We start from the raw sequence: 15,175 nt of genomic DNA on the forward strand, positions 1-15,175 counted from the left end.
ATATCCAGTCCTTAAAACAACCTCTGAGGTTAAATAGCCCATGGGATATATTTGGGTTGCATGGCAAAGTTTATGAAGGCCTCAGTGGGCAGTAGTCTAGAGTATTCTTATGAACCTGTGAGCAGTTGCCATTTATTTAATAGTTACTGCTACAGCAGTGAGTACAACTTTAAGTTTTACACACACACACACACACACACACACACACACACACACACACACACACACACACACACACAAACAAATTTCAGATTTTAAAGTGCTGATGTAGAACTGGCACAAACATGCTAAACTCTGCTCCTTAGTCTGAGTGTCAAAGCAGTTCCACAATGTGGCACAGTGTCTAAAATTTGATGATTTAGCCTGAGGGGAGTCTTGAATCCACCCAAATATCTACCATCTCCAAGTGTTCCCATATGTGCTTCTCTGGATCTGTTTTTACATGTACTGAACTGGAGGCCATTGCCAACCTTTTGGCTGAAAGGTTCAGCTCAAATTTCTTCCTCCACTTCCCCCCAGTAGTCCAAAAGAAATGCCACATACCACAATCCCCCAACCATTACTAGGGAACAGGTCATCAGTGCACTTTCCCAGGACAAAAACGCTGCATCGATGAACCCTGATAATATTTAATAAATAGATGCTTAATAAATAGCATGAAATATGATTTTTCCTGATCCACTTGAATCACTTTTTAGCTAGAGCCTACAGTCAGGTTTTGTGCCCAAAGAATAGGAGATGGCTGTAGTCATTCCTCTGCACAAAGGAGATCCAGCCACTGATCCGGGTAACTACATGCCCATAAGTCTATTCATCCTGGTATGTGAGGCCATGGAAAGAAAATCATAGTGGACATGATAAATAAGGATATATGTAATCTGCAAACTCTGGACCCATCACAGTTTGGCTTTGTTAAAGGAACATCATGCCTGTTAAATCTGGTGGACTTTTTTGAGAGGGTCACCAAAATATTGGACGAAGGCAAGAATGTGCACACAACTTACCTTGAACTGGCCAAGGCTTTTAATACAATACCCCACTCAGGCATTATAACTCACTAATTTAGTTATAAACCCTTTTATCACCTGCTGGATATCCAACTAGCTTACTGATAAAACCCAGGAGGTCAAAATAGGTGAGCCCACCTCTGCCAAAAGGCCAGCCAGTAGCAGAGTCCCTCAGGGTTTGGGACTAGAGCCCCTATTTTTTGACATCTTTTCCTCTGAAATGGAAGCAAAATTCTGAAGGTTATGGCTAAGTTTACAGACGATTGCAAGCTGGAGATTATTATTGACTCCCCTGCAGACACTAGCCTTCTTTAAGAAGGCCTACCTCTGGCTGTCAAATGGTTCCAAAGCCATGGTCTTAAGCTCAGTGCTAAGAATTGCATAATTGTACCCTTTGGGAAGTCGACCATCCCGACTAATTACCATGTTGTGATGATACATCTGGGTACGCAAGTAGACAGCTTTACCTTCAACCACCATATGGCCACAGTGGTGAAGAAATCCTTTTAAGTTGCGCAGCTTATAAGTAAGGCATGGCATCTAGGTCCAAAGAGATCATTGCCCCACTGTAGTCCACCCTTATCAGACCAAGCAGTGTATGTACCTGACTAGGCATATGCAGCAACTAGAGTGACCTCAGAGATTCCCTATAAAAAGAATACAAGGAGTAACAAACCTGCCTTATTATGCAGGTGCCTTATAGCCCTTTCCATCTACTCAGTCTCCTATAGAGTGCTGATCTATGCTTGGCTTACAAGGCATCCTCAAACCCCACACTTATGAATCTCCTGCATATTCATAAGTCAAATAGTACCAGAAATACAAAGTCTGGGGACCTGAATTTTGTCTGTAACTTCAACTGAACATGCTGGAGAGAGAGAGAGAGAGAGAGAGAGGTGTGTCCCAGAGACTGCCCCTCCTATGGAACAGGCTTACCATCCATGTGAAGCTGAGTTTGTCTTATTACCCAGCTTAAGTGCAACCTAGACCAGTGAATGGGGAATAGGAAATTTACACTCGGCCTGGCACCCATGTCCCTTATGGACACAGATAGCTTATAAATACCTGGTCCTCTATATCCTGTTTGGATACAGGACATTGCTATTCATTTGAGAAAATTTCTGTAGGCTTAGATAGCCCCCCCCCCCCCCGGCATTAGTTTAGTAACAATCTGTGATGTAACTGTATATGTAGTCCTTAGTCATTGATAATTGGGGGGGGGGGGGTGCAAATGGCTAGATTGAAAAAGGCTCTAGGGCTGTTTGCCTAATAGACTCCTATGATGTGCTGCCTCAGAGAAAACACCTGGTTTACCTAAGATATCTACTTTAGCACAAGATTTTGAAAGGTTTAGGTTGGGGTTGTGAATGCTACCTGTAGCTTTCTCTCTCTTTTTTTTTCCCAATATATCTTGCCTAATCACAGATTCATAAATGGAGCTTTCTGGGCTGTTTAGTCGAAAAAAAAAAATAAATTACATAAGAAAATGGAGAATTGTGCCCCCTCCATTACCTTTAAACATCACATGAAAGAACGAGGCATGTCTTTAATGGAAGCACGTTATACAACTGTTGTTACACAACATGCCTGCTATGCCAATCGTGACCATGCCAGTGAACATTTATTTGTTTTTGCCATTATGTTGATTATCCCTATATTTTTAGTTTCAAAAACTGCCTGCAAGTTTAGATTTGGGCTCATCAGTCTTACAGCTTGTTAAAATAATGTAACTGATATTCCAAAATAACCTGTCAATGTTGGTCTTTGCATGTAATGTTTATATGCTATATATTGCTGCCTGTCACCAGCCTTTCAAAAATCAGCTTTTAGTATTGATTTTTTAAAAGATGTTATTAGGTTAATTTTCTCAATATTTCTTATCTTCCTTAATGCCAGGCACTCCCAAAAGTGGATTGTGTCTTGCTTTATACACTTGTATAAAAGTTCAGTGTCTCCATGTTTATTCGGTTGTGAATTGGCCTAAGTTTGGCAGTTAGCACACAGGATTAAAGCTATGACCTGTTAGCAAGCTTCTCCTGCACACCTTGGTTTGGTTTCCTCTCTCTCCATTTGCCTACTGTGTAACTGTGCTAGTCACTTAATCAGTCAGTGCTCTAGGGAAATTAGGAAATTTGCATTGGCTCCTAAATGGCCATGAACCGCACACCTATTAACTACCTATAAATTTACAAATTTAGAGTATGTCTCTGTAAGTTAATCTTTTCATAGTTTGTTTTAGTGTAGCAAGCTTTCTTTGTATCTTTTCAACTATAGTTGTTTGGATTTTACTGTATGGTAACAAAAATGTTTCCATATTCCATTTTGGATCTTATTAAACTTGTAAGTACAGATTTTATAACCTCAGCAGTTTGTGATTTTTTTTTTCATTTTCTGCCATACTCAGTAGTTTTATTACATCCCTTGACTACACAGTCTGTATGGTAAGTAAAAATTGGAGTCCACCCATACTCAGAGATCTTTAAAAAGAGTCACCTGCTCCACGCTGTTCTTTCTCATCTTCTAATATTTTATAGGCATGATGAGCAGATGCTCTGTATTTTGTCTTAATTTTACTTTATTCTCATACTGTTTTCTTCCACCCACTGGCATAAGTCTTGTAAAGCTCTCTGTAATTCTTCCTTGTCCTCAGTGTTTATATATTTCCCAAATTTTAAATAATCTGCATACAAACAAATAAAATGCGCTGGCAGGAATACATTTGTCAAAAATATATAAACTATAAAAAGTGTGTTCTAAAGTGAAATATCAGGGCACCTCATTACAATACGCCATGATTCTTCTAAAAAAGACTTGTACTCTACTTGACATTTCTTGTCACATAACCAAACAGCTAATTTATCAGTGGCCTTGAGAAACCCATCTTAAGAGGTTTAGGAATCTGTGCTTTTTGACATATCCTATCATAGGCTGAGGAAAAGTAAGTAAATACGACATCTGTCTTTACATTTTCAGCCACTCTGACAACATTATTATAGAAGAACTGATTGCATGCAATGATGACATATCTCTTGCGTATGCATAAACATCTATCTCTTGCATATGCATGAATATCTGTCATGCTCAGGCTCATAAGCTTCTCTAACAGTGTATTAAGTATCAGTCTGTCCATGTTCAATAAGTGGCTTATCGATTGATCATTATTAGCCTTATCCTTGGGATACTTACCTTTGCATATTGGCAAAATGATGGCTACCTTCCAGTCTTCTGGAATCTCCCAGTGTTTTATACCTGGCCTTTTAAATGTAAGTCAGATGTTTAGCAAGGAATGCCTTCAGAGTTTATAAGTCTGTGTTTGTTACTTTCTGTAGACCAGACGTCTTGGATTAGTCAAAACAGCCTAAGATGCTCATATCAGTTTCTGTTACCACTTAGCATATGTAAATTGGAACCCGCAGATCCATATGATTTCATCGAAAATTTGATTGTAATCAGTTATATAGTTAGTCCTCATTGTTGGCTCCTCCTTCTGGAGTCTTGGACAGGAGGAGGAGAGGAGAGTGTCATCCTTTGTGTGCCATTATGAATGTGACCAGTATTTTGCTATACTGATGTGTGAAGCCTGTATTTGGAACAACACATGATTCCTGATCTCTGTGTTATGCCTGCTAATTAAGAAACCCTACACAATTACCTTTTGTCATGATCAATATTTTAACTTGCTATGCTATAGCTGTCCTTTTATGACACTGCCATCACTTGTCTTAAATAAATTCTCCTGGAGTAGGCTTGTAGTAACATTATTTATTGTGCAGTTTATACACACAACGTAGTGTTTTTGTTCAAAGATGAAGTGAAACTCCTGCTGAAATACTGAAAGCTTTACAAGATGACTGTAATAAGCTCTTTTGGTTCGCCAATAATAGCATGCAGGTTGACATTACTAAACTCCATATTGCTTGTCACACCACAAATATGGTCATTCTGTTCTACCCTGAATATTTCTGACTTGAAAAGGAAATACCATCACCCCATTTCACAGGTAAAAATGGCCAAAACTAAACAGTGATCCCTCTTTCACCTTTTGCTTCCATGTAGAATCAGTCTTGTGCAAAATACTATCACAAATAAAGCATGTCTACACAATCACTTAAAGCCTAACACACAGGTCTCTCTCACTTTATCCAACTATGAATACATCCTCCATATTGTGACATTAGGGAACTTCTAGAACATGCATAAGTATACAGATACACACACTCGCACTCTTTGCAACTAACTCGTCAGACAATTTGAATATTAATTTCACTAACTGATGCAGTATCTTATCGCCGTCATGAGCACCACTAGCATCTTACCTTATACATTCTTCTGTTCAGCTCCACTGTTTATAGACTGTTATATAGTAGCTTCTCTGACTCTCCAGCCAACAAATTCCCTACATATTTCAGCAAATAACCACATTACAAATATCTGGCACTCACAACTTATGCAGGAATTAGTTTGGTGCAACTGTCTCTAAAAAGGCTTACTTCAGGCTATTTCCAGACATCTGTAACAATGTCCTTTTCAAATTCAGATACCTATAATAATCTTAACATTTAAATTTTCTCTCCATATTTGTGTGTGCTGTCCACTATTTGTATGTAACCAGCTCACATATGGTACCATTCCTGAACTGCCCAGTCTTTACATAGGTTCATAGGTTCATACTAGGCTATCTGCCCTAGGGCATTTATAAGCCTAGCCAGAATGTGTTTGGCTTTCGCCACCCATTTTAAATTTATTTTGCTATACCCTTTTTCGAGGTTAGTATACTGTGCCTCTGTCTAACAGTGACACAGAAGTGATAACCGGGGTAAACCTACGATCTCCCATCCACTCATCAAGATTCCTCTTGAAGAGAGTCAATGAGGGACTCTGCCTAACCTGGACTGGGATTTTATTCCAGAGTGAAGAGAGCCTCTGGGTTATGAATCTGTCCCTCCAGCATGTCCTATTTATTTCAGTGCTGAGGTTCAAGTCTCTCGAGCGCGTAGCTCAATGGGATTTGGATTTTCTGAGGTGCAGCATGTCCATTAATTCCGGGTTGGACATGGCTTTATACGTCAGGCACAGATCACCTCTGAACAGGCGGTATGCCACTGAGTAGAGCTGGAGTTTCTTTAACCGGGCAGAATATGGCATCTGTTTGAGCCCTTTGATTCTCTTGCTGAGGTACTTTTGGGGTCTTTCCAGTTGCTGCAGGTGTCTGGTAAGGTACATCCCAAAAGGGGCATTGTACTCAATTATGGGCCTGATGAGGGATGAGTAAAAAGGCACAATGACCTCCCCTGATCTAGATATGAATCCCTTCATGATTAGGTGGGCTATATAAAATGTTTTTCTAACCACTTTGGCCATGTGGTTGTCAAATGAAAGATTGCTATCAACTTGGGTCCCCCAGGTCCCTAATTACTTCTTCTGTACTTAATGGATTACCACCTATGTGGTAATTTGTGGGCACTTTGTTTTTGCCAAAGGGATGACTATACACTTTTGGCATTTAGCTTGAGGCCATGGCTCTGGCACCAGTTGTCTGTTTCTATGAGGCCCTTTTGGAGGATGCTTGTGTCGGCTGGAGAGTCGATTATGGTGCCCAGTTTGCAGTCATCTGCGAACTTGGTCAGCCACAGTCCTTCCGTGTTGGCCTGTACCTCCGAGAAATATATACCGAACAAGAGAGGTCCCAGGACTGAGCCTTGTGGGACACCACTTGTAACTGGTTTGGAGTCTGACATGGCTCCAGCAATTCTAACCATGTGGGTTCTGTCCTTGAGCCAGTTTGCAATCCATCTAGTGACATAGGGGTTTATATTTAAGCTGGTGAGCTTATCTATAATGCCCGAGTGGGGTATTGTATCGAAGGCTTTTGCGAGGTCCAGGTAGGCTGTGTTCTACTGTCACCGGATGCCAAAAGCTTTTGTAAGTCACATTTTGTCTCTTATAGATTATTCATAGTATTCACATATTTATTTGTTCATAGGTTGATACTAGGCTATCTGCCCTGGGGCATTTATAAGCCTAGCCAGAGTGTGTTTTTTAGATTAATTGACTGTGTGCCTCTGTATAGTAGGTCACAGAAGATAGCCCTTTTAAGGTTAGTTTACTGTGCCTCTGTCTAGTAGGGACACAAAAGAGATCCCAGGGGTAAACCTACGATCTCCCATCCACTCGTCAAGATTTCTCTTGAAGAGGGTCATTGAGGGGCTCTGCCTAACATGGATTGGGATTTTGTTCCAGAGTGAGGGGAGCCTCTGGGATATGAATCTGTACCTCCAGCATGTCCTATTTACTTCTGTGCTGAGGTTTAAGTTCCTGGAGCGTGTAGCTCTAAGGGATTTGGATTTCCTGAGGTGGAGCATGTCCATTAATTCTGGGTTAGACATGGCTTTATATGTCAGGCACAGATCGCCTCTGAGTAGGCGGTAAGCAACTGAGTAGAGCTGGAGTTTCTTTAGCCTAACTGCGTAGGGCATCTGTTTGAGTCCCTTGATCCTCTTGGTGAGGTACTTTTGGGGTCTTTCCAGTTGCTGCAGGTGTTGGGTAAGGTACATCCCAAATGGGGCATTGTATTCAATTATGGGCCTGATGAGTGATGAGTAGAGGGGCACAATGACCTCTCTTGATCTAGATGTGAACCCTTTCGTGATAAGGTGAGCTATATAGAAGGTCTTTCTAACCACTTTGGCAACGTGACTGTCAAAGGAGAGATTACCATCTACTTGGGTCCCCAAATCCTTAATTACTTCTTCCGTACTTAATGGATTATCACCTATGTGGTAATTTGTGGGCACTTTGTTTTTCACAAAGGGGATGACTATGCACTTTTTGGCAATTAGCTTTAGGCCGTGGCTCTGGCACCAGTTATCCAGCTCTGTGAAACCCTTTTGGAGGATGCTTGTGTCAGTCGGCGAGTCGATTATGTCACCCAGTTTGCAGTCATCTGCGAACTTGGTCAGCCATAGTCCTTCCGTGTTAGCCTGTACCTCAGAGAAATATATACCGAACAAGAGAGGTCCCAGGACTGAGCCTTGTGGGGTGCCACGTGTAACTGGTTTAGAGTCTGACATAGCACCTGCAATTCTGACCATGTGGGTTCTATCCCTGAGCCAGTTTGCAACCCATCTTGTGACATAGGGGTTGATATTTAAGCTGGTGAGCTTATTTATGATGCCCGAGTGGGTATTGTGTCGAAGGCTTTTGCGAGGTCCAGGTAGGCTGTGTGGACTACCTTCCCTTCATCTATGGCCTTGGTGACTGTTTCAAAGAAGTCGACCGGGTTCAAGAGGCAAGATCTGGCCTTAACAAAGCCGAATTGGGTAGGATCCAGTGTTTGGAGGTTCCCAATGCCTTTATTTATGAGTTCCATGATGATACGCTCCATACACATTGTGTTGTGGCCTAAGCTCTTGTACATATTTCCTGATCCTATGTTATACTCTTTATACATTCTTTATCGATGTGCATTCTGTAAACATTTTTTTTCAGTTTTACTTGTGTACAAATTCTGTCTCTATCTACCAGCATTCTCTATACAAGCAGCCATACCTTATTACTATTGGTACATTTATACTCTCTGATCTGGTTCATCTGTATTATGTGACTTTTGTTATCATGCCCTTACTCTTGGTCATAGCCAAAAAGTGTCCCTGGACCAGTTCACTCATGCAGCTAACAAATCAAGTAAATAAGTGAAAATAAAGGGTAAAACAATGGCACAGGGGGTAACATTGCTGCCTCACATCAAGAATTTCTTCAGTAAGATTTTTGATTGGGGTGCCTTCTGTACATTGTCTGCTGGTCATTCTTGTGTCTGTTTTCTCTGGGAGCACCAGTTTCTTTCTTCTCCCAAAGACGTGCAGTATGTTGGTAATATGCCTTGTTGCCCATACACATGTGTGTTGTGATTGAGTTAGTGTGCATGTGCATCTTTGCAAAACTGATGCCATGTCCAGAAAAAGGCTTGAAACCTAATGCCCCTTGACTGTAAGAGTAAGCTCCAGTGTCCCTGCAACCTTGTGAAAAATAGTGTGTGTTATCAGAAAATGGATGGGTGGGTTAAGTAAAAGAAGTATTTTTGGCTACAATGCCAAAGTAATTTGCAAAGCCACAAAGTTATGTACTGAAGTAGCAGCATAACCAGCTTTTAATTTCAGAGATTAGGAACTTTGGGAAAAATAAAGTAAATAACTGTGTACGTGTTTATAACTTAAGTAACTGACATTATGATGTTTTATGTTCAGCATTTCTTTAATGGGCACCTGTATTTCATTTATTCATTAGGTCCCAGCATAACTATTTAAGAATCACTCGTATTTTAAAAAGTCTTGGAGAACTTGGATATGAACATTTCAAGCCACCTCTAGTGAAGTTTCTGCTTCAGGAAGCCCTTGTAGAGGAGACTATACCAAATATCAAGCACAGTGCACTAGAATATTTTGTGTACACCATCAGAGCGAGGAAGGAACGGAGAAGGTTATTGCGTTTTGCACAGCAACATTATACGCCTGCTGAAAGCTTTATTTGGGGTCCACCTAAAAAAATAAAAACTGAAGAAAGGAAGGTAGCTGTTAAGCCTACAGATACACCTTCTGTTGTTTTGGATAATAAAGTAACTCTAGAAGAGGTTGGTGAGCATAAAAATCAAATTAAATCTGAAACCAGGAGTAATGAAAACAGACAAAGCAAGAGCAGTGGAGAAGGATCTGACACTTCTGCATCAAGCCCAGAACTGAATGGAAATAAAAATTGTGTGGATGAAGCAGAAATAACCTCTGATAGTGAATGCCACAATTTCAAAGATGGGGTTGGTATACCACCCCCAGAATGAGACTAATTAATTTGGAGGTTTATAACTTGCGCATGAGATTACCAATATCCAAGACTGCTTTTAAGATAGCTGCACATTAATGGATTTAATGCCTTTGTGTGGGTATGTACTGTGGGTATTACAACTGCTCATTGACATTAAATTTCCCTTTGTAACTGAATGGTGAGCAAAGCTTAAGCTTAGTCAGATTAGGAATAGTTTAGAACAAACAAGACTACTAATCTGATTTTTTTATTTGTATTTTTTATTTTATATATTTTTGCCTTTTAAGATTTTATTAATGTATGAATATTTTGTTTTTTGAATTCCAGCCTACTTCTGCTTTTAATCAGTATGTACAGAATTTCAAATTTATTGGAAGTTTTTTTTTTTATTCTCTACTTGCTTAACAAGTAGAATGTCAGAATCATAAAGTTGATTTCAAAGTTGTATACTGTAGGTACCATACGTTTATTAATTAGACAAGCATGTGCTACCTCCAGATTGGAACTGAAGAATGCAGACACTACTTTAAAAGCAGTTTTCTGCATCTGTTGAAACTTAGGAGCAAGATTGCTTCATATAATATGTAGTCCTATTGATGGCCTTTTGAGTCATTGACTTTTAGTATTTAGTAGAAGTACAGCGATGAGAAATTTCCTGCAAGGGCAGAGTTTTTTTTTGCAGTTTTAGGAGTTTTTTCTGTAATATAGAAATTTGTAATAGCAGCATTTGCACTAGGTGAGAGCCACTTCTGTCTTGCTGATGCTGTCAAAGTTTCCCGACTTGTCTGTTTATACAGTATACCAAGCCTACTTTAACTTTTAATTGCAGTGAGTTTAATAGCAGATTGTGCTATTTTGTAAAGTGCCTAATTTGTATTACAGAGCACCAGTAGTCCTTCACTGACAAACAGTAGTTTCAAGTCTTACACAAGAAGGTTCACAAATGCTAGAGCAAACATTGGAAAATAGCACTGAGTAAATTTAATTTTCTCTATAAAAATGAGTTCCTTTTTAACTTTTCCATATTTTATCATAAATTCACTAGACCACCTTCAGCTGATGATTTGGCTCCATGACGGAAATGTTAATAATTTAAGATCAAAATTCAGAAGAGGTGATCAAAAACAGCAATACAGAATTCACACATTAAATTATAGAATTTACTATAAAACATTTAAAGCAACTTTGCAGGAGCTTTGCTCCTGTGCATCCCCCAAAGTGTGTGTGTGTGTGTGTGTGTGTTGGGGGTGGTGGCACAGTGCCACTATTGTAAATATACCAACTTTGACACTACTTACCTCAGAGTGAATTCTTTAAGAATAAAGCAGCCTAGATCTTTTGATACAGATTGCATCTGCTGTACATTAGTAAATGCATGTAGAGCATCAATCGATGTTTCACATTTCTGCCTGGTACCAATGGTATGTTTTCAAAATTTATTTTAAGTTTTCTATCATTTTTGTGTACATTCCATTATTATTTGTGGTCAGTAAGTGGAAGTCTCTACTTATTGTAGCTTACATTCATTTTCACATATTTTAGTGGAAAAAACAAACAACATTTAACAATATTTCAGAATATTCATTGAGTCACGTTTGGTTACTAAAGTCTAGATACTGTGTTTTATTTCTTCTAGATTGTATTATTGACTACTAGATTAATGCTTTATTTTCACAACAAAGGCAAATAGTACAGCAGATGAAATGAGTAACATACCAAAGGTTAGTTTTAGATAAATAGTACAGCGGCTGAAATGAGTAACATACTAAAGGTTAGTTTTAGATAAACAGTACAGCAGCTGAAATGAGTAACATACTAAGGGTTAGTTTTAGATATCCAAATGTGCTGCAGATGCTGTAAATTATAAGTTACTTTAAGTTCCATGCAGTGCTTCTCTAGACCAAGAGGAGGTAATGCATACCAAGAAAAAAGCTTTTCACTTCTTGCCAAGAGCAATCTGTAGACCTGACTTTGTTACTTTCACGGATGTGGCATATTTATCCAGGCGTACATTTACTGTATCAATCAGATTTTTAACTTTGGTGGTGGCATCTCTGTTTAACAGTGTATAAATAAAATAGCATGAGCAAAAAGCTCAGAAAAACATTTTTCTTTTAGTTCCAGCATTTTGTGGCCAGTGCCATTTCTTTAATGGCATGCATATTCTTTAGACATTTTCCACATCATTATGCATAATGATATTTTGTCTGGTTGTCTTTCGACTTTTCCCGGTTAGGGGACTCCACAGTGGAAGTCTGGTCTGGTAATGACTGGCAGTGAGTTTTTATAGTGTCAAGTTGCCAGCCCGGCACCCAACCTTCAAGGAAGGCACACCCCCACACGCACCTATCTGCATGTCTTTAAATTTACTCAACTGTGGGGAGGACATGCAGACTCTGCACAGAAGGCGTTCCAGCTGAGAATCAAACCGGAGAACCTCTTGCTGTGAGACGACGATGCTAACCACTGCACCACCGTGGGTTATTATGCATAATATTTTTTGATACAAAAACGATTTTATAGAATTATTTGAAGTTAGGTATTCATATGATAATAAATGTAAGTGAAAGTATTTCCAGAACACACAAATCATATAAAGATATACCAGGTAGTATTGTGCAGTGTAGAACATGGCTGATATTGTATTCAAACAGTGTTTGTCATGCAATGATAAAAAAAAAAAATGGTGTAACCACAAAGAGTAAATTACTTTGGAATTGTTCATGTCCTCAGCTGGGTAATCCTCATCATCCAGAACAATATTATGTTGTTCTGGGATTGTAGGGGAAGTGGATTATGCCAGTGCCTAGTGCTAATATTGTGGTCATTTGATGAACCCAGAGGCAGTAACTTTAGAGTTTATGAGGAACAGTCCAAAAATAAGATGTAAACATCTGAACATTAGTTTTTATTGAGTTTTATGAAAGTAGTAATGGCCACATAGGCACAAACTATATATGCCAAAAATTATAAAATCACCCTTAAAAGAAACAACTACTACTAATGATTAGATGGCTAAATCTCACTTAATGAGTTATGAACATTTTAGTTCCATGATATTTGTTTAAAGCTATGCTGTTCTGATATGTTGGACAAACAATGGGTTCTAAACTGAAAGTGTAACTTGCATAGATTGAAAAATGTAGGAAGTAAATATTATCTTGATGTGATCCTGCCAAAGAAAGAAATGAAAATGTTGGCCAAACCTATACTCGTATATAAGCTTTTTTTCCCCAGTAAACCACTGTAGTTAACATGAAATATTTGTAGCTGTGTAGAACATCACTTAAATTTTAAATCAGTATATCTGGCTGAAGTCAACTCAGTTTTACTGAGAATGACTTTTAGACCTAATGTGATGTCAGACTTCTTGATCGGTAGTAGAGCTACAGTAATTCTGTTAGCCTTATTAATAAAGATTGTGATACCACCTGCAAACTGCAAGCTTTTTGCTGGAGGTATATATATATATATATATATATATATATATATATATATATATATATATATATATATATATATATATATATAGAAGGTAGGACTGGGGCAGTTGGCAAACTAATCTTTAAGACTTTTGCAGTCGAAGCTTGGGGAATTGCACCCTAAGCACTTGTGATGTCCTTGTTTTAACATGACCCTTTTTATTTTTTCCTTCCAGGACTCTTAAAGTAGCACATTTAAAATTAAAAATTCTGAATTAGCTTATTTTGTTTCTGAATGGAAAACATAGAAACAGATGGTAGTGTTAAAGCAAGAATCATTTCTCCCTTCACTTTTAGTATATATATATATATATATATATATATATATATATATATATATATATATATATACACATATATATATGTGTGTGTTTGTTTTAGTAAACAACCAGGGTTATCCCATTTCTAAGTAATGTAAAAGTAAAATATATTTCCAAGAAGAAAACAGTCAATCTTCTGAAACCATAAAAAGTCTTACAGACTTAATTCTTAAGATTTTCTGTCCTCCTTTCACTGTGGTATGGTTTCCTTTGGAATTGCACATACACTGACATCTCTCATTTTGCTAGAGACTGTTTGTAATAGCTGGTTTATACAGCTTATTTTGTATTCTTAACATTACTTCAGTTAGAAAGTGGTAGGGCTCAAGTCCCTTCACTCATCCTTCTACCTCCATGCACATTTTATTTTAATACCAGTTTACCAGTTCAGTCTGTGTAGCTGTAATTTTATCCAGAAATTGGTGGTGCTGGTGTTGCCAAGTGCTTGCTTTAATTTTACAGATCCTTAAGAATGGATAACTTAGCATTTCTTTACAAAGGTGTGGCTTTTGTTAGCCCACATACTAGTTCCATACTGCAGATTTTTTATTGTTAGTGCGTTAATAACAAATGTTAAAACACAATGGAAATGTTAGCAGCAAGCATGTAAAAATTGTCATATAAAATGTGTGTTCCCTTTTGGAACATTTTATGTACAGTCTTTAATTGGTATTGCAGTTACAGATTTTCCTCTTCAGTTTATGTTAGGTATAACATAAATTTATCAGTATTAAATATGTTGTACATCTCTAGTAGTTTCCAGTTTTTAAGCATAAGGAAGAGTACACATTCTAGAATTGTTGTTTTCATCATGAAAACAAGTCACTGGTGAAGTTCTTATGGTCAGTAAATCGTATTGTATGTAACGACAGTCTCCTTTCCACCTTAGACTGGAATACAACAATTTAGTTTTAATTTTATAACATTGCTGAACACAGTGTTTTTATAAAATGAATGCAAGGCATTTACAGAACAGTAGACAGTATTAAACATAGAAATGAACTCTAACAAAAAGATGATCCCAGGGTCGTGTAGCAGCAATGCTATGAAAACATAAAGTTGGATAAGAGCAGTAAAGTCCAAAATTAACTTGATCGATACAGGCATTTTTGGATAGCAAAATCTTAAATGCAGCTTACAATAATATTATTTTCCATCGTGGCTCATTAGTGAAGTTTTTAAGCCACTGTTTCTCAGGAGTAGTCACTGTAGCTGTAAATAATAACATCTGGGTTATTCTGAATCTTCTTTGACCTTAAATTGTAAAATCAGTACTTTCTTTCCTTCCTTGTAGAGAATAACATAGGCTCATTTCAGTGTACAGTGATGCAAGTATGCACATGGGCTGCCTGTCATATACCATGCTGGTATATGTTCTCTTTAGTGCTTATAGCCTTTTGAATATTCTGTATCTCATCACTGAAGAATTTTTATGGAAGAAATAGTTTTTGTTTTCAGTGGATGTCACATTTTCCTTCAGTAACCTTTGCTACTTTACTGGTGAAGGGTTTATATTGCCACTGTCTTTTAACTAGCGTAATAGCTGTAAACA

At 38.1% G+C, this 15,175-nt stretch overlaps 1 protein-coding gene across 2 annotated transcripts in view; it reads left to right on the plus strand.

Moving 5' to 3' along the window:
* LOC122806681 (opioid growth factor receptor-like protein 1) overlaps positions 1-12,222 on the plus strand; it is a 575,270-nt gene extending 563,048 nt beyond the window's left edge. For both annotated transcript variants that reach the window (XM_044077305.1, XM_044077312.1), the window contains exon 7: positions 9,291-12,222. In XM_044077305.1, the coding sequence (XP_043933240.1) occupies positions 9,291-9,837 (547 nt within the window). In that variant the 3' untranslated portion in view covers positions 9,838-12,222. The remainder of the gene's footprint in view (positions 1-9,290) is intronic.
* Positions 12,223-15,175: the final 2,953 nt, after the last annotated feature.

This window comes from Protopterus annectens, chromosome 1.part1, assembly GCF_019279795.1.
Source record: "Protopterus annectens isolate FY-2018-M chromosome 1.part1, PAN1.0, whole genome shotgun sequence".
Lineage (NCBI taxonomy): Eukaryota > Metazoa > Chordata > Ceratodontiformes > Protopteridae > Protopterus > Protopterus annectens.